Below are 18,745 nucleotides of genomic sequence, written 5' to 3' on the forward strand. Positions count from 1 at the left end.
AAAAAGACCAAATTCTAAGCGATAGTAGGGCAGCTACGCAAAACTCTGGAGGAAGAGCATTGCCAGGCAGGAGGAATGGCAATTGCAAAGGTTCTTAGGTTAGTATGAGCATAGTATCATCCAGGGATGGGGAAAAAAGTCCAGTGTGGTGGAAGTCTGGATGGCAGAGGCAAGAATTGTAGGAGAATGTGTTAGAAAAGCAAGCACCCAGATCATGTAAGTAAATCTAATTCTGAGTAATGTGGGTAGTCTCTTTCTGGGATTGAAGTAAGGCAGATGAAGAGATTGGATTTTTAAGTTTGAGAAGCTCCATCTGACTGTTGCTGGACAATAAATGGGGGGTAGGGGGGAGTAGGATAGGATTTAAGAGTAGAAGCAAGGAGACCAGTTAGTATGAATTGAAGGACTCTAGGCTAGAGTTGATGGTGCCTTGGTTTAAGCTTTTAGCAAGGAAGTATGGGGTAGTTGGAGTGAAGATGTGTGGAACTTGGAGATTGTCTTAATGGGACTTAATGATATTAGGTATAGAAATTAAGAGAAAGTGAAGAGCCAGAATTGGCACCTATTTTTAATCTCAGTAAAAAATCTGGATGGGTCATAGTGTCATTTAGGAGGATGGAGAAGTTTGAGGGAGGAACAGGTTTGGAATAAAATCAAGTGTTCTGTCTTGGGCATGTTAAGTTTGAGATGCCTTAGACATCCAAATGGAAATGTTGAAAGGATAATTATATATAGCTTTAGAGATGAAGTGACTGATAGAAGTTTGAGTCATCACAATGCACCTAAAGAACTGGATGAGAACACCTGAGGGAAGAGTATAGGTAGTAAAAATATGGGTGGGAATCTGAGTTATGATAGCTGGGTGACTTAGAGAAGTTATTTAACCTTAATTTTCATATTTCTCATATTTCAGTCATTGTGAATTGGGATCATATAGGGCTTGTTGCATAAAAGGTAATACATGACAACTATTATTTTAATGGCAGTTTAATTTTTAGATGGTTATTTTAGGTTTTAGTCATACTTAAACTGCCTTCATCAAGAAAAAGACCCTTTCATTTTCCAAAATAACTATGGTCTACTATTAAACTTTTCCCTAGATAGAAGCTTTTATATTGAGAATTTTTCACCAAAGAGGAGGCATGGAGGGCTAAGGAAAATATAGGAAAGATAAAGGGACAAAAATATTCAAGCAGCATCATAGTTGTGCCTAGGATACCATTAATGCCTTCTTGTTTTATCTTTCTGTTATATTCATCTCCTTTTTCTGTGTACAACATATCTTGGCTTTGTATCTTTTGAATCTTGTAATGTACTACTTTTTGTAGTTGCTCAACAAATAATAATTTTCATGTACATGAGGTACACTGTTCTCCTGAGACTTGCAGTTCCTATTTAAATGCCTTGGAAAACAAAAGTTTTCTGCCAGATGAGAATATCTCTTCTTGCTCAGAATGCATTTTGTGCTTGGAGTTATATTAAAAATAATTTATAGCAGTATTTGTAAAAAGTCTACTAAATGAATGTTCTGTCAATTGTTACAGAGTTACAAATTTTGTCAAGGAAAGTTGCAATTGATTTTAGACCAGTTGGATCCAGGGCAACCTAAAGAGGTAAGTTTAAAGGATAGCTGTCAAATTCAGTCAAATATTTATATATATTTATAATATATTAGATTGTGATCAGTAAGCAGCTGAACTGTTTCTCTTGAAAATAGGCCTTTATTATCATGGTGCTCCTAGACTAATGTCCCTGCTAGACTTTCCAGTCTTGAAATGAAAGGTCACAGAGCAGGGGAGGCTACCAGAGAATTGTCATGCTTTGTAGAAAGAAATTTTTATGTCTAGTTTCAGTTTTGAAGGGATAAAGTAATAAGCAGTTGTCTTCTAAACTGTTCTTTCATTGTTGCTTTGTATGTGATATTTTAGTGATTTCCTTAAAGAAAAATGATCTTCATTTAATGTTCTTTCTACATCTGGAAAATGTGAGCAACTTCGACACTCTCGTTTATAGAAAAAGGATTTTAAAGAAGCAGTTCTGTTGAATTGTACCTGTTTATATTTTAAGGTTTCATAAATTACTGTTTATTAAGTCTTGTTTCATTAAGTCAGTCTGAAATAGAAAATAGTATTTATATATCTTGCCAGTTGGTTTCAGTTTTTGAAATGTTTTTCAAGTTTTCATTTTATTTTTTAAAGATTTATTTATTTGAGATAGAACGTGTGCAAGCACCAGCCGGTGTGGGAGGGAGGGGTCAGAGGGAGAGGCAGAAGCAGGATCTCCACTGAGCAGGGAGCCCAACTTGGGGATCATGACTAGAGCCGAAGGCAGATGGTTAACTGGGCACCCAGGCAAGCCACAAATTTTCATATTAAACTAAATGAACAGTTATGATTTACTCCCACTGATTTTTTTTTTAATCACAGTAATTTTTAGCATTTCACATTCTGATTTATTTTCTAGGTTCTTTTTTTTTTTAAGATTTTATTTATTTATTTGACAGAGATCACAAGTAGGCAGAGAGGCTGGCAGGGAGAGGAGGAAGCAGGCTCCCTGCTGAGCAGAGAGCCCGATTTGGGGCTCGATTCCAGGACCCTGAGATCATGACCTGAGCCAGAGGCAGAGGCTTTAATCCACTGAGCCACCCAGGCGCCCCTATTTTCTAGGTTCTTAGTAAATGTTTCAAAAGGTATTAGAAATGGAACTTGATTTTATATAATAACAATCTCTCTTTTTTTAAACATTTTATTTATTTATTTGAGAGAGAGGGTGAGCATGAAAAAGAGCATAAGACAGAGCGAAAACACAAGTTGCAGGGAGGGGTAGAGGGAGAAGTGGACTCCCTGCCAAGCAGGGAGCCTGATGTAGGACTCAATTCCAGAACCTTGGGATCATGAACTGAGCCTAAGGCAGATGCTGAACCCACTGAGCCATCTAGGCGCCCTATATGATAAGAGTCTTATTGTCTTCCTTTTTAGTGGATTACTTGGAAATCTATACTTAGAAATCTATACTTATTCAGAAACTTTTATAGTACTTCCGCAAGTAGTAAGTTCTTAATGGAATTTTGTCCTAAAAATTAACTGAAAGGGAGAAAATACTTAATGTTTCTAAAATCCCTCCAAAGTCCCCAGTCCTATCACAAATACAGTTGTGTTTAGTTTTTCTTTTATATGAATATATAGACACTTTTAAGTGCATGTGTATTCTTTTTCACCTAAAACTTGATACCCTGATTTAGAGGGTTTGGTTTTATAAGGTCTTAGCTTCTCCTGCAACCCAGCTTCTTGCCCCTTTTAAACCACTGTGTTTCAGTTATTTTAGCTGGGGAAACAACCACATTTTCTAACCACAGGTTAGAATCAGTGTGTTATTACTCACTGGTTGGAGAGTGGTGGGGAAGTCTTGCTCCATTTATGACTGGAGTAGAGCTATTTTTTACTGCTTTCCTTTGGGTCATACTGTTTTGGGTGAATTCTGACTTGATTTTGCAAAAAATGATTAAAAAGTAAGTTTTCCCTGAAAATGTAGACAATCAGTTTTATATCACACTGTTGACTTTTCCTACCTCAGTGTCTAGAATGTCAGAAAACATGGTATAGCATCGAAAACTAGTCCAAGTTAATTCTTTTGTGAAAATTGTTCCTATATTCTGGAATGGGGATGTTTCACCAGGGGCATATTATGCTAATTTTAAAATTAAGGCCTTCAAACTATAGGACCACCTAGGGGTGCCTACTTAAGTAGGAAAACCTTGCCCTGGTGATTCAGATTTGGCCACTGTCCTTCTTCCTCTTTCACTTAGATATATGACCTAGAATCTCCAAAAGTTAGTTTATAATTTTTGCTTTAAGTAAAGTGACAACCTATTTTTTTTCTGTTTAACACTTAGTTTAAAAGAAATGAGTTCTCAAAAATTGTTTTATAAAAAGACCTCTGATTTTCATCATTTGGCTCTTTAAGACAATCATCTAGACTGCTTTTCAGTGTTTAATATATAAAGTATTGGTGGTATCCTAGTGGCTGGGTATTAATAAAAATCTTTTAAATTATAGGTGAGATATGAAGCCTTGCAAACGTTATGTTCAGCTCCACCATCTGATGTTTTGAACTGTGAAAATTGGACGACTCTTTGTGAAAAACTGACAGTGTGTCTTTCAGATCCTGATCCTGTGTTTAGTGTAAGGAGATGCTGATAGAAATATTTTTTTAAAAATATTTGTTTTCCCATCATTCTATAAGCAACTGGAATTATTTTCTTTAATAGTGGCTTTACTATTCATGGAATTTCAATTCCAGCTTTTGAGTTATAAAGATTTTCTTTAAAGACATTAACTTACTATTTCATGATTAGACTCCCAGTGTGATTAATATCACACTTTACTGCCAAATAATAGTAGACTGTAACCTTGCGCATTGTTTTATCTTGTAAAGGGATATCCAAATATTCGTGTTTTGTTTTGAATTAAGAAAAGTACTTAAAAGTCTACTTAAAGCATTTTTGAAAGAATTCATGACATATGAAACTTTGAACTTAAAATGATTAGAATTTATTCTAACTGAATCATAAGCATTTTCCTTATGCATTTAAATGTTTTTTAGAGATTGCTTAATTGCTTAAAAAGAGGAAGAAAACTAAAGCTAAGTTTAGAAGATAATTGAGATGAATCATAAATATATAAAATTCTAAAAATTATGAAGTCAGTAGAGAAATTATTGAATATAAAAAATGATACTTTTATACCTTCTCAGGAATACTATCATGTGAGTAAAACTATATTAAAAAGTATAGTTGTTGTATTGGTTATATCAGTGATGTAAATTAAAAAAAATCCTACCATATCCCATATTCACATTTAAATGCAAATTTAGATTTAGTGGGTCTTTTTCTTAATTGATATGTCAGGAAAGAAAAAGTTGGCTTTAAAATTGTTATGGTGCTTTCTACAGAATTTAAGATGTTAGCACAAGAGTTAAATTTTGTTAGCTCTTCAGCAAATATGTGTTGATTACCAACAATGTGCAGCATTCTAGTTTAGATGCTGAAAACACACTGAGCAAGACAGAAGTCTTTGCCTTCATAGAACTTACATTCTAGTAGAGGAGTCAGACAGTAAGCAATTATTAAAGAAAAAAGAATCTCAATACATTTATCTGTTGAAAATCACATTCTTCCATCAATGAAGATAAAATTATACTGGTAAACTGAAGTGGTTTGGAAACAAGTGGTTTGCTGTTTTTATAAGGGGGGAAAATGTGTTCAATTACCTAATACCTGGACACAGTTCAACTTTACTGTCACCAGGTGATGATGCAGACTAAGGTAAAAACTCAGTGATCCAAGAACTTGAAAAAGGAAAAAGATATTTCAGGGTCACTTTTTACATTTCAAGGAAATACAGTTGTAAATTTCTCTGTATTTTTTTTAAATTTTTTATTTTTTATAAACATATATTTTTATCCCCAGGGGTACTTTCTCCCTGTATTTTTTTTCTTAACAAAGAATAGTGGTCAGATAGTTTTCTTTTTATTATTTAAAAAATTATGTAACAACTTTATAAACAGTAAATATCTTAATGGGTCAATGTAAGTGGCTTTGTTTAGACATTATAGATTATTCAGCAAAAGTGTTATCAGTGTTTAATAAAATTGGAAAAAGTTGTTATGGAGGGGAAAGGTAACAGAACCCATCATATTGGAGTAGAAAAACAAGGCATGGCATTCTTTTGATTTTGAATTTATGCTTGATCCAGATTCTTGAGTTGATTCTGTTTTTTTCATTTCCTCTTTTAGAGGACTCTTGCTTGTAACTGAATGAAGCCTGTCATGTTTGAAGAATGTGGCAGATACTTATCAATTGCTGCAACTATAAAAATAAGCTTTCTAAAATATTTAATATCCTCTATTCAGTAGGAATTCCTTTGGGTTACTAGAAATTTTTGATCATTTGTGTAACCATTTTTTTTCTGATTTTGCTAACATTTGATATAGGCAAAGTTTCCCCCCCATCCCCCATCCCAGAGTAGAGCACTTGAGGAGATCATATATATTTCTTTAATGGAATATTGTATTTCACAATTAGGGTTAATTTCATCATAATATTAAAGTTGGCAAAATTAAAATGGTAGCTATCATTTGTAAGTATGGACTAGTGCCAAGTACTTTTCCAGCTACATCTATGAACATTTAATTCATTTGTGTTGTGATAGTTTCTACTTTTAGATTTTTTTTTTCTACTTTGGGTTTTAATAATATAAATTTGGAAAGTGTGTTAAATAATACTTTTCTTGGGAATAGGCAAAATATTAGAGTCTTAAGTGTCAATTTACTGAAACTATCCATGTAAACAATGTAAAAAAACAACAAATGTTGAATTTGGAAAGGAGTGGAGTGTTTTTTGTTTGTTTTCCTTTTTAACCAGTCAGTACACCTACTTTTCCCTTGATACCCTCTCATTATACCTTACTCTAGCTCTTAAACCTGACTCTCTCTCCCCCCATGTAGTTTTGGTCAATTTTACTTTTTACTGGCCAACATAATTGTGCTCTTGTTTATAAGTACATTTCTACTCAAGTTTCTGAATAGTTATTCTGTTTATTTTCTAAGTTTTTCACTATGTGAAAAATGTTTTTTTCATCTCTATTCTATTTGTGTAAGAATCTCTGATGCAAATCTTTTCACTTCCACAGGACCGGATTTTAAAATTCTATGCACAGACATTTACTCTTTCACCATTACATATGACCAAGGAGATTTATACAAGCCTAGGTATGTTTATTAAAATTTTTTGTGCTTAAGAAAATGGATAGGAAACAACTTTTCAGATAACACTATAAATGAGTGATAATCATAGTTTTAAATTTTTCTTTTCAGCTAAATATTTGAAGTTACACTTTCTTTCTAGAGAAAATCATATTCCTACTCTCTCAACTGGTATAGATACAAGTAATCCTAATGTGATCTGCTTACTTAAAAAGGTATTCACTTGCTATATGCTTTTTTAAAAATTTAAGCAGTTCTATATTTAAGATTTCTAATTTTTGAGAACTGTTATGCACTGCTTTTCAGGTTCGTCTTCTAAATGAGTATCAGAAAGAGGCTCCATCTTTCTGGATTCGTCACCCAGAAAAGTAAGTCCTCCAATTTATGCCAATATAAAATATAGGGGTGTTACTGTCCTGCGTACATTACAAGGAGAAAGAATAGAGACAGTCTTAATTGACTTACATTTTTGGGAAGGGATTCATAAGTTTACTTAGCTTTTCATGTTTTGTGCTTTCCTACATGAATGGCTCTGTGCAAATATCATTTTATACCATTTATTTATCACAAGAAAGCAAAATGAGGTTGTTATAACCTCCAGTTCTTTTACTGTTGGTCTTTGCTACTTTGGACAAGTTCCTTAAGTGTTTTTTAAACTTTTTCCATTCAGTTCTAAAATTTTTTAATAAGGTTGTAAGAGCAACTGTATGTCTAAAGAGGAAAGTTATGTTTGGAGAGCCAATGTTGGAGTAGAAAGAACATATGTTTTATAAAAAGCAGGAGGAAATTGGGTGTGAATCCCACCTCTACCATTAGCTGAAACAAAAAAAAGTTGTTTCTAAAAATTTTCACTTTGTTATTCCATAAATATAATATATATCACTGGTACTATGTGTATATGTGTTATAGCATTTGTTGTTTTCTAAAACTGTCTCATTCCCAAACTTCAAGGTATATGGAAGAAATTGTGGAAAATACTTTGTCCTTATTATCAGTTAAACATGATCAGAGCCATCTTGTAACACAAAAGATTTTGGATCCAGTTTACTTTTTTGCATTGGTTGATACCAAGGCTGTGTGGTTCAAAAAGTGGATGGTAAGAAAAAAATGGAATGTTTTTACACTTTTCAGTGCATTGCTGTATTGTTACAAAGAATAGCTAACATTCCAGTTTTTACAGTGTGCTGAGAGTTCTAATCACTTTTACAAAGGTAACTCATTTAAATCTTACAAAAATCTATGAGATAAATGGTATTATTACCCCATTTTACTGATATGGCAGCTGAGGCATGGAGAAGTAACTTACTCAAGATTGTTCACCTAGTAAGTGACAGAGCCACAATAGAATTTTAAATGATAATTTATTTGAGTCTAGTAACCTGAATGATCTATCCAAAATCTAGTCTTTTTTAGTTTAAAAGCTTCAGGTTTTTAAAGCAGATATGGTATAACATGAATTCAGTGTTCATTTTTCTCTGACTTAGGATGTATGTCTGAAAATACCCTTTCATTTGCTTCCTCCTGAGCATATAGTTTGGAAAATGTTTAATGTCCGAATGCCAGTGATTTCCAGGGGAGCTCATTACTGTTCTGGAACTCAAACTAATTTAAAAGTAAAAGAGATCCTTATGCTGTTACCTCCCTCATCTGCTGTGGAGTAAGAGTGGTCTGTGTCATAGTAGCTGCAGTGTTGGCTTATTATTCTCCTATGTTTGTCCCTCAAAAACTGGTCTGCTAGGCATTATCTATTTGTTGCTGTGGGGTGGAAAGTGGGGGCGTGACTTGCCATGCAGAGCGGCAACATGTTTATTTACTGCTTGGCACAGTTTGGTCATTACCTGGTTAATGGCTTATTTTTATTTTTATTTTGCCTTTTGTTATCTAAACTGTATAGTAATGCCTAATTAACCAAAACCTAGTTTTGTTCAGGGTTTAACCCTTACCTGGGCTGTTTATGTTTATGGTTGGTAAGTGTTTGCTCAATTTAATTAACTTGAACCCTTTGTTACATCTGACATTTTGTTTTTAATTTTTAAGTATCAAATCATATATTTGTAGAAAACATGTGAAATAAGTAAAAGTGCAAATTAAATTTCTACAACACAGATATAACTATTTTGGTTAGGTAGTTATATTATATGCACTTACAAATTTATTGGTTTAGATATTTAATAAATCCTATTATGTTGGAACACGTGGGTGGCTTAGTTATTTAAGTGTCTGCCTTCAGCTCAGAGTTTTGGGATTGAGCCCCATTTTGGGCTCCTTGCTCAGTGGGGAGCCTACTTCTCCCTCTGCCTGCCACTCCCCCTGCTTGTGCGCTCTCTCTCTGACAAATAAATAAAATCTTTAAAAGAAAAACAAATCCTATTCTGTTTATAATTTTTTTACTTAATCTTTTTTATTGTTAGTACATGATTTTCAAGAGTATGCAGCAGATCACGTAACCAACAGAAAATTCCTTAAAAAAAAGTTAGCTCCTTAGTGTATTCTAGTATTAATGAAAATTCATCACATTATCCTATACTCATATAAGTGAGAGGCTGGCTGACTTTCTAAAGGGCCATACAGTAAATTTTTGGTTTTGTGGGCTCTACTGTCTCTGCATCCTCTCAATTCTGTTGTAAGCCTAAAGCATCCATAGATAATATGTAAATGAATGGATATGACTGTTGGGTAAAATTTCACATACCAAGTCAGGTGGCAGCTGAAGTTGGCTTGAGGGATATAGTATAGTGACTGGTCTAACGGTATGCCCTATGAGGATTTCCTTTCAGAACATGGTCAAAAGTTGGATTGTTGGTTAACATTTCTCTTTTAAAGCTGAAAAAAGGATTAATCATTTTTAAAAACATTTTAAGCCACTAGGGTTAAAACACACGGTTTCTGTTAAATCTCAATTAACCACTCCCCATTTAGTTAAACTCTATTTCCCAGAATTCTGATAGTTTTTATCAACTATAATACTGTTTGATAGTTTTTACTAGGTAAAATGAAGAAGCTGCATTGAAAACACATGATATCTAATATATTCAGTAATATTTATGTATAGTCTCCCCTTTATGCAATGCATAAAAAGCAATTTTTAATTCTATTGTTTAGCCTTAAGGAGAAAACTATTTTTCGGTACTTTGAATTACTTAAAAATATATGATTGTCAGAAAATGATTAAGATACTGTACTTCAGAGCATTTCATGCTTATATGTAGATATAGTATGAGTTCTACATATGTAGATAGTAGAGTATCCTTTTTATTTGGAGGGATGTGATCTTCCCCACCCCAGCTTTTCTATCTTTCCTTCAGATTTGGGTGTTGATAGTGGTTTTAAAATAACTTAGCACAGAAACTGGTTGCAATTGAGGGATAGAGTATTTTTTCTGCTGGTCTGTCAATAAATGATCCATAGTTTTTTCATATCATTTGCATTCTTGTGATTACTCTGCTCATAATCTACTGTACATAGAAAAATCTGCTTTGTACTGATTACAGTAATTTAAAACTGTTGTTGGTAATTTATGTTATTAGAAATGATGCAGGAAAAATAGACTTTGGTATAACTTGAATATTAAATTTATCATTTTCTCCTAATTTTAGCATGCATCTTATAGCAGAACTACAGTACTGAGACTTCTTGAAAAGAAATATAAATCCCTGGTAAGTCTGTTTCTGTCCTTATGTTGAGAAATAATATCACACAAAGATATACGATGTAATAAGTTAAATGTGCAAAGTTGAGTGATAATTAATCTTGGTTGATGAGGCAATCCCCCTTTTATGGGATTTTTAAAACTAGCATTCTGTGAAACATAAAAGGATAAAAGTAGAGACTTAAATTATAGTCAGGATAACAATTAGGAAATCCATAGTTACATAGTAAATTGAGATGTAATAAGTTAGTTTGAGATGAGCCTTATTTTTAAGTATAGTAACTTAATTCAGGTCAGTTATTTGTAGGGGAGTTAGTTCTATAAAATATACCCATGCTTTTGACTGAAAGTTGTATGAAAAACTCAGAATGATAAGTGCTTTTGCATTTACAAAAATTAATTCAAGTTATATTAAATATAAACTAATAGAGTAAAATACATTAGCAAAATTTTCTATGTTTATTGCTATTCATAGAATAGTGTGTAAAGGCATTGAAAGGAATCAAAAAGCAATCAAATATGATAATAATTGACAAATATAAAATGTGAAATTTATTAAAGTATTTTTCCAACCAATGTGACTTTGAAATAATAAGTATGATTTTTGTAGCTAGAATCTTCAATTTAAAGGGCAAGGGAAATATTTCTGGAGTTGTGAACTTCTGGGTGAGTGTAGCATATAATGAAAGAACAATTTTTTGTGTTTGTTTGAGAATCAAGAGCATTGAATTTCAGAAAGGAGAAGAGAGGAATGCTTAAGAATGGGGTGGGGATTTATAGCAGAAGTGGTACCTGTTTGGGGGCGCCTGGGTGGCTCAGTCAGTACAGCAAATGACTCTTGGGCTCAGGTCATGCTCTGTAACAGAGGGAAGCTCCAAACTCAGCAGGGAGTCTGTTGGAGATTCTTTCTCTCTCCCCATCTCCCTTCCCCCTACCTATACAGATGCTCTTTTTCTGTCTCTCAGATAAATCCTAAAAAAGTAGTGTTTAAAAATGTTTAGTGAATTGAAATAAATTCCTTCTACATCCCATTTCCCCCTCCCATTCCTATTTTAAATGAAGATTTTTGCCATATGAATATAGACTGATCTTGTCAAAATAGAGGAAAGGAAGAGAAACATCAATGATTCACCCTCTCCATGGTTTGTCCTACAACTATTTATTTCATTGTTGCTATTGCAGGGGCCCAGGTGGAAGTATTGCAAAGGTTTCTGATAGATTATTTTTTAAAATAACAGATTTTTAAGAATTAATTATACAATAATCAATCTGAAAATAGTTATTTTATTATAAAGAACTTTATATCAAATATTTCCTGTACGTATTGGGTCAAACTTGCTTGAGATTTCAACTTAAACCTCATTTTCTCTTAAAAAGCTTTCCTAAACTTAAAAAATATGTAAGTTCATATCAATAGAGGAGGGATGGCAACTCAGGTACTCTTAATTGCTAACTCCTAAGATGGAGGGAGGGCAGAAGAGGGAAGTTAAAAAAAAAACGGGTATGTGCAAAACCAAGAGGAAAGTTAAATTCTAGTTGTCAGTATTTTTTTAAATGACTTTGAGAGGGCAAGAAAAAGGAAATACACTACATAAAGCCATTTCAGAAGCCATTCCCTTAAGGGTAGATAGGACAAAGAATGAAGTTGTTAAAATAATAATTTAAATATGCTGATAGACATATTTCAGCTACCTCATGACTTTACAATGCTATGAAAATAAAGCTCTCAGCTTTCTCAGCTCTTAAGTTGACAATGCAGGGGGCATGTGGGTGGCTCAGTCAGTTAAGCCTCTGCCTTCGGCTCAGGTCATGATCTCAGGGTCCTGGGAATGGAGACCCACATTGGGCTACCTGCTCAGCAGGGAGTCTGCTTCTCCCTCTGCTCCTCCACTCTATGCTTGTGCACAGGCTCTCTCTCAAATATGTTAAGTAAGTGAGTAAATAAATAAATAAATAAAATCTTAAAAAAAATTGACAGCACATACATACATTGTCTTCCCTAATGCTATCCTACTTGAAATTTTGTAAATGTATTATTACATAAACGTAATAGATTGCAGAGTAGCCACTAACTATGTATTAATTTTAAATGACAATGAAAGAAAGTTCAAAAATGCCCACTTCCCTCAATTTCCCTAATTACAAGATTTTAGTAGCCACATAGAGCTAGTAGCCATTCTACAGGACAGTGCAGACATTCAACAGTTGCAGAAAATGCTGAAGGTATGAGGGAGATGATAGAAGAAATGATTTAGCAGATCATTGTGCCAAACATACTGCTGTCATTAACGTTCGTGTGAGGAACTCCTATAAAGCAAAAGACAAATGCTTGGAATGGTCATAAAATTTCCACTATACATGCACAAAATCTGATCTTCACTTATGAAAAGTGGGGATAGAGTTTGTATTCATTTTTCCCAATGTTTCTTTTCAAAAGTTGGGCCATGTATACTTTAAAATTTATACACTCACACAGACACAAATCTTTTGATACTTGCCTCTACTGAATATATAAAGGAATGCTCCATAGGGAACAGAAGGCTTGATCTAGTTCATATTCTGTTGGCTAGATAGGAAGAAAAGACTCTAAGGCAAGTGAACTGGGGATATTGGCAAGAGTTCCTAAAGTCATGGTCACAGAATTTTTTGCATCTTTCACTATAAAGTAGAAGTATGAATCTATTTTTATCCATTGACACTGACAATATAGCAATATTGTTGGTCCACATGTTTTTGTGGTGTTTCCCAGAATGATGCCATAATTAAAATATAACTGGGATCCTGAGCTTCAGTGGCCTGGAAAGGTATTATTTTAAATATTTTTGTTAAATATTTTTTCCAGCATATTTTTAGAACCTTAACTAACTTTTTTTTTTTTTTAACTGCTTGAGCTTGGGGGCTGTAAATTTCTAGAATTAATAAGTTATTATTTTATTAGATAACTACAGCAGTTCAGCAGTGTGTTCAGTACTTTGAGTTGTGTGAAGCCATGAAAGCTGGTGAGATTTTGGGTCATTCAAAGCATTGTGGTAAGTATTGTTTCCTCCGTTACATACTTTTAAAGATGATACCTTTGACTAATAGCTTAGTAACTCACTTTTTAATGTTCAGTAGCATGGTAAATTAGATCACTTCTGCTAATGTAAAATATTTTCACAAATTTTAAAAGATACAGCATGACTTTAATAACAGCTGTACATTTGAAATTAATGCATTAGCATATAGATTCTTACATATGCAGCTCTTCAGTTTATACTAGAGTATCTGTCCTAGTCTGTTATATTGCAATACTAAGCTTCTTATTCTTTCCTCTGGTATATTAGTCATTTAATTGTCCTTTATATGCATTTTAGAAAGAGGAGGAACATTTTTGTAACATATTGTTTTATTACTGGATACCCCACCCTGTGATTCCTGGTTGCCTGTCCTCTTTCTGAGCTAAAATACCCTAGATGTTTCATAATCTGGCCTTAATCACTTTATTAAATCCTAGGGATAATTAGAGTAGATCTTCTGTTGTAGTCAGATTCTGCTACATACAAGTGTTTTATACACTTTTGTTAATCTTTTTGAATTCTCTTTTGTAAGTTCTCTGAGAATATGAAGGTCTTATTTTTTTTATCCTTGGGTAAATTCTTTAACTCAGCAAGAAAAATGGTGAAAGACCAATAATAAGTGAGTTTCAAAAACTAGTGTTGTATAGTAAAGGGGGAAGTACAGAAGCCAGAATTTATTCAAGAGGAGGAAAAGGATAAGTTTACATAAACTATCTCCTTTATAAATTTATGGGTTTTTAAAATTTCTTGATATTAAAATGTTATATATAGTTCTTTTTTTTTCTGACCACCATTCTACTAGGACATCATGGCTTTGCTCTCTTCCCTATCTAGTGAAGACTTGGCATGCTTCATGCTTTTTATTTATTTTTTCTTCCTTTTTGCTATTTCTTTCAGAATCCTTGCTCTTTCTCTTTCATTTCAGAATTTCCTGTCTGCAGTTTCTTGTCTTTAGATCAGTTCAGTCTTCCATTCTCCCTGGTTTTCGGGAAATTGAGCAGAGAGCATTTGTTATATACTTAATGGGGATATTTACTTTAAAAAAAAAATTTATTTATTTGAGGGAGAAAGCACAGAGGGAGAGCGAGAGGGAGAGGGAGAGGCAGACTCCCCACTGAGCAGGGAGCCTGAGGTGGGGCTCAGTCCCAGAACCATGAGCAGAAGGCAGATGTTTAATCAACTGAGCCACCCCGGCATCTAGTGGGCATGCATAGTTTTCTAACTATAGCAACTGTGTCCTCTTAGATACTCTTTCTTAGATATCCTTTTTTTTCTTTTTTTTAAAGATTTTATTTATTTATTTGACAGACAGAGATCACAGGTAGGCAGAGAGGCAAGCAGAGAGAGACTAGGAAGCAGGCTCCCTGCTGAGCAGAGAGCCCGACACGGGGCTCGATCCCAGGATCCTAGGATCATGACCTGAGCTGAAGGCAGAGGTTTTAACCCACTGAGCCACCCAGGCGCCCCTCTTTCTTAGATGTTCTTAGATATTCTTTCTTCAGTTTCCACAATAGCTATTAGAAGCTTTCACCAGTCTTATTAAGGGCTCTGCTTTGCCCTGGCCCATTTTTCTCTCAGCGGGAGACTTTGCATCCTACTGTACTAAAAAAAGGGGAACTTGGCAGATACAAATTCCCCAAATTTCCTGCTTCTGAGCATACAAGTGCATGTTTGTATGCCCTTACCAATGTCCCTTTTCTTTGGATTGCACTGAAGAGGTATTACTTTCTAGATTGATAATTTTGTTCTTGTTTCTGTTCCTATATGGCATTCTTTGGGTTTTGTTTCTGTTTTAGAACTAGGATATTGCTTCAGTTGTTACTGTGTTTCCCTTTCTGTTGGTTCTTCCCTTGTGTCATCTGACCCTCCTTATTATGTACCTTTTAAATAAAGACCTGAGCCAGTTCACATGTATTTTACCTTTTTGCTTCCCTGCAGTGAAAACTCTTCTAAGTATCCTAAATACACCCAGGCCCCATTCCTTAACTTCCTATTTACTTTTCAGCAGTGGAAATGAGGCAATTCCTAGTGGTCCATGGATTTCCTATTATCAGTTTCCCTCTTTCTTGTCCTAATTTTACAGCCTTTGTCTCTGTTTACTCTTTCTTCTTCATGGTACCATTCTCTTTTGGATTTCCTCATTCTTGTGAGGAATCCTCATTACACTGGAAAGGCTCTTTTCTTTGTAGTATGTACTCAACAAGGGTTTTGCCCTTTTCTTCTCATCTTAGTCTATCTGTTCTCTCTTGTGGCAGCCCGTTTACTTTCATGGTTTCAAATACTGTATGGTGACTCTGAAATATTTAAGTCTGCCACTTTACTGAATTCCAGATCCATATACCCATATCATACTTAGAATATCTATCTGGGTGCTCCATGGTACTTTAATATTGAAATATCAAGGATTGAAATTACTTTATTCTATATCTAGACTGGTTTCTTCCTCCTTTCTCCTTTAAAATTACTTAAATAGAATAAACATTCACTATGTATCCAGATGCTGAGGTAGGAACTTGAGAATTTTCTTATTTTCTCACGGTCCCCATGTAGTCCTATCTAAGGCCTGTTGACTTAATTTTCCTAAATATTTATTTGTCTGCCCTTTTCTGTTCTTGTTGCTGATGCTTTCGCTCGTGATTTTTTTATTCTCATTTCAGACCTTTACCATCTCCCATCTACTTTTTATGCTACTCGCAGGGTTTTTCACATGCATATTTGATTACTTTCATGCTTACAATCCTTTAATATCTTTTCAGTCGCCTCTATAATAAAATTCATTTTCCTTCTGCAGCTTAGTCCTCTGTGATCTGCCCGTTACCCTCTAGCCTCTTGTCTCTACCACTGGCCTCCTCAAGTTCTGGTCATACACGACTGCCATACTCTGAATTAGAAGCCCAATTTCATGCTGCTTACTGGTTTTTGACACCAGCAAGTAGTTCAAGGTCTTTAATCAAACAGGTACTCAGTAGATCTTGAATGTATGGATGAATGATATATATTAGGTGTATGTATTTTACAGATTCTAATTTCATTTACTAACATGGTTATAAATACAGTTTTTTTATAATATAAACTTCTAATTGATAGAATTAAACAGTAATATTTTCTATTGACTTCCTCCCTTAACTTGAAGTTTCTCTTGATAACATGGTAATTCTGACAATCTTAAGCCATTTTAGAATGAATACTGTATGCATCTTACACTTTATTGAGTCTAAATTTTGTGGTAAATGCTTTTCCCCAGAGATTTAGGTATTATAGGATCTTAAGGAAGCTAATTAACTTTTTTTTTCTTTTTAACACCAGCAGAGTCTTCATTATAGACTTCAACCTTGTTTAATGTTCAGAAGGGAATGAAGATAGGTATTATCTAAAATATAATAGCATTAAAATAAATGTATTTGTTTGCTTTTCTTTTAAGGGAATAAACAGAAAACCTTCTACTACTCAGGACAAGAATTACAATATATTTATTTCATTCACTCACTATGCCTTTTAGGAAGGTTATTGATCTATACACAAGGCAGACGGCTATTTCCCATAAAGCTGAAGAATAGAAAAGGTAAGTACAATTAGGAAAAACAAATATGTTTATCGTGGTAAGGTTTATGTGCTATGAATTACTAAATTTTGAAGATTTTGCCTGGTTCCTTTCAGGATACATAGTGACAAACCTATTAGTTTACTGATGGCTTATATGCCTTGAAGTATTACATTTGCTTTTATCAGTATGTGCTTTCCCCCTACATTGCAGTTTTTTTATTCATCCAGGCTTTAATGCTTTTCTTATTTCTTCCTGTTTTTCAAAATCCTGGACATACTGAATTCATACCCAGCTCTGGATTCAGAACTAGAAGACCTTGTTTAAATTCTAGTTCCCTTATAAACTGGCTGTGACTTTTGGGCAACTTACTTAACCATTGCTTGTTTTTTTTTTTTTTTTTTTGAAATCTACAAAAATAGAATAATATTGGTAATACTGAGATCACACAGTTTTGTGATGATTGAAGATGAAGTTTCAGAATACTGTTATAAACTGCAAAGCCCTGTACCACTTAATATATTGCTATGTTACCCTAACTCTTGTTTATTTTTTTTAAAGATTTTCTTTATTTATTTGACACAGAGAGATACAGCGAGAGAGTGAACACAAGTAGGGGGAGTGGGGGAGGGAGAAGCAGGCTTCCTGCTGAGTAGGGAGCCCAATGCCAGGCTTGATCCCAGGACTCTGGAGTCATGCCCAAGAGCAGAAGGCAGAGGCTCCATGACTGAGCCACCCAGGTGCCCCTAACTCTTATTTTTAAAGTTTTCCCCATCAAACTTGAGCACACACTGTTACTTTTTTGCCTCCCTTAAAACTTTAAGGCTATACCAGGAATAGCTGGTCTAGCAGCCAGCAAACTTTTTCTTTAATGTGTCAATAGTATTTTTGGTTTTGTGGGCCACATACTGTCTCTGTTACATATCCTGTGTTTTTGTGTATTCATGTGCTCATGTGTGTAAAAGAGTTACCACAGCAGGTCTGAGACTGCTGTCCTTAGGAAGGCCTGCTTGCAAGGTTTCACTAGCTGGCATCTGGGAACTTGGGTTTCTCTCTCTTCCCAGAACTTAAAAGAGTGGTTCACTGTGTCTACCTAAATGTTTTATACACGTAGTGTAGTTTATACTGAATACTCGCTTTTCTCCTGGGAGTCTGGAATCCTGGTATGTGCTAGGCAGATGGTGCTTATGTCATCAGCCTCCAGTAAAAAGCTTGAGTACTGAGTCTCTAAGAAGCTTCTTGGTAACCAACATTTTAGATATGTTGGCACAGCTTGTTGCTGGAAGAATTAAGTGTATTTTGTGTTTTGTGTGACTCCGCTGGGAGAGGACCCTTGGATGCTTGCAACTGTACCTTATCTCATATGCTTTTTGCTTTGTATCTTTTGTTGTGATATATCATAGCTGTGAGTACAACTCTAGGTTGAATCCTCCTAGTGAATCACTGAATTTGGGTATGGTTTGGGGGACCCTTGACACATTTTACACACCTTTAAAAGTATAAAACAAAACATTTTTAGCTTGTGAGCCTTAGGTAATTAGGCCATAATTGCTGTAGTTTGCCAATCCTGTTATGGAGTATCTTTATTCTGAACACTGTTGTACTGTGTTCTAGTTGTTTTACTTAAGGTTTTCTCCTCATTAATGCTGGTTATGAGCTAAAAAAGAAAAAAAAGAAAAAGAAAAAAAAAAGAACCATTTTATGTTCTTATATATCCTGTGGTGATATAATTCTAGT

At 34.3% G+C, this 18,745-nt stretch overlaps 1 protein-coding gene across 5 annotated transcripts in view; it reads left to right on the plus strand.

Moving 5' to 3' along the window:
• Positions 1–18,745, plus strand: part of TBC1D32 (TBC1 domain family member 32) — a 248,840-nt gene that overhangs the window by 23,243 nt on the left and 206,852 nt on the right. For all 5 annotated transcript variants that reach the window (XM_059177703.1, XM_059177706.1, XM_059177704.1 and 2 more), the window contains 9 exons: positions 1,545–1,613; positions 4,056–4,181; positions 6,690–6,768; positions 6,874–6,977; positions 7,069–7,130; positions 7,714–7,858; positions 10,359–10,418; positions 13,350–13,440; positions 16,889–17,029. In XM_059177703.1, coding sequence (XP_059033686.1) covers positions 1,545–1,613; positions 4,056–4,181; positions 6,690–6,768; positions 6,874–6,977; positions 7,069–7,130; positions 7,714–7,858; positions 10,359–10,418; positions 13,350–13,440; positions 16,889–17,029 — 877 coding nt within the window. The remainder of the gene's footprint in view (positions 1–1,544; positions 1,614–4,055; positions 4,182–6,689; positions 6,769–6,873; positions 6,978–7,068; positions 7,131–7,713; positions 7,859–10,358; positions 10,419–13,349; positions 13,441–16,888; positions 17,030–18,745) is intronic.

The sequence above is a fragment of the Mustela lutreola genome, chromosome 6 (genome assembly GCF_030435805.1).
Source record: "Mustela lutreola isolate mMusLut2 chromosome 6, mMusLut2.pri, whole genome shotgun sequence".
Taxonomy (NCBI): Eukaryota; Metazoa; Chordata; class Mammalia; order Carnivora; family Mustelidae; genus Mustela; species Mustela lutreola.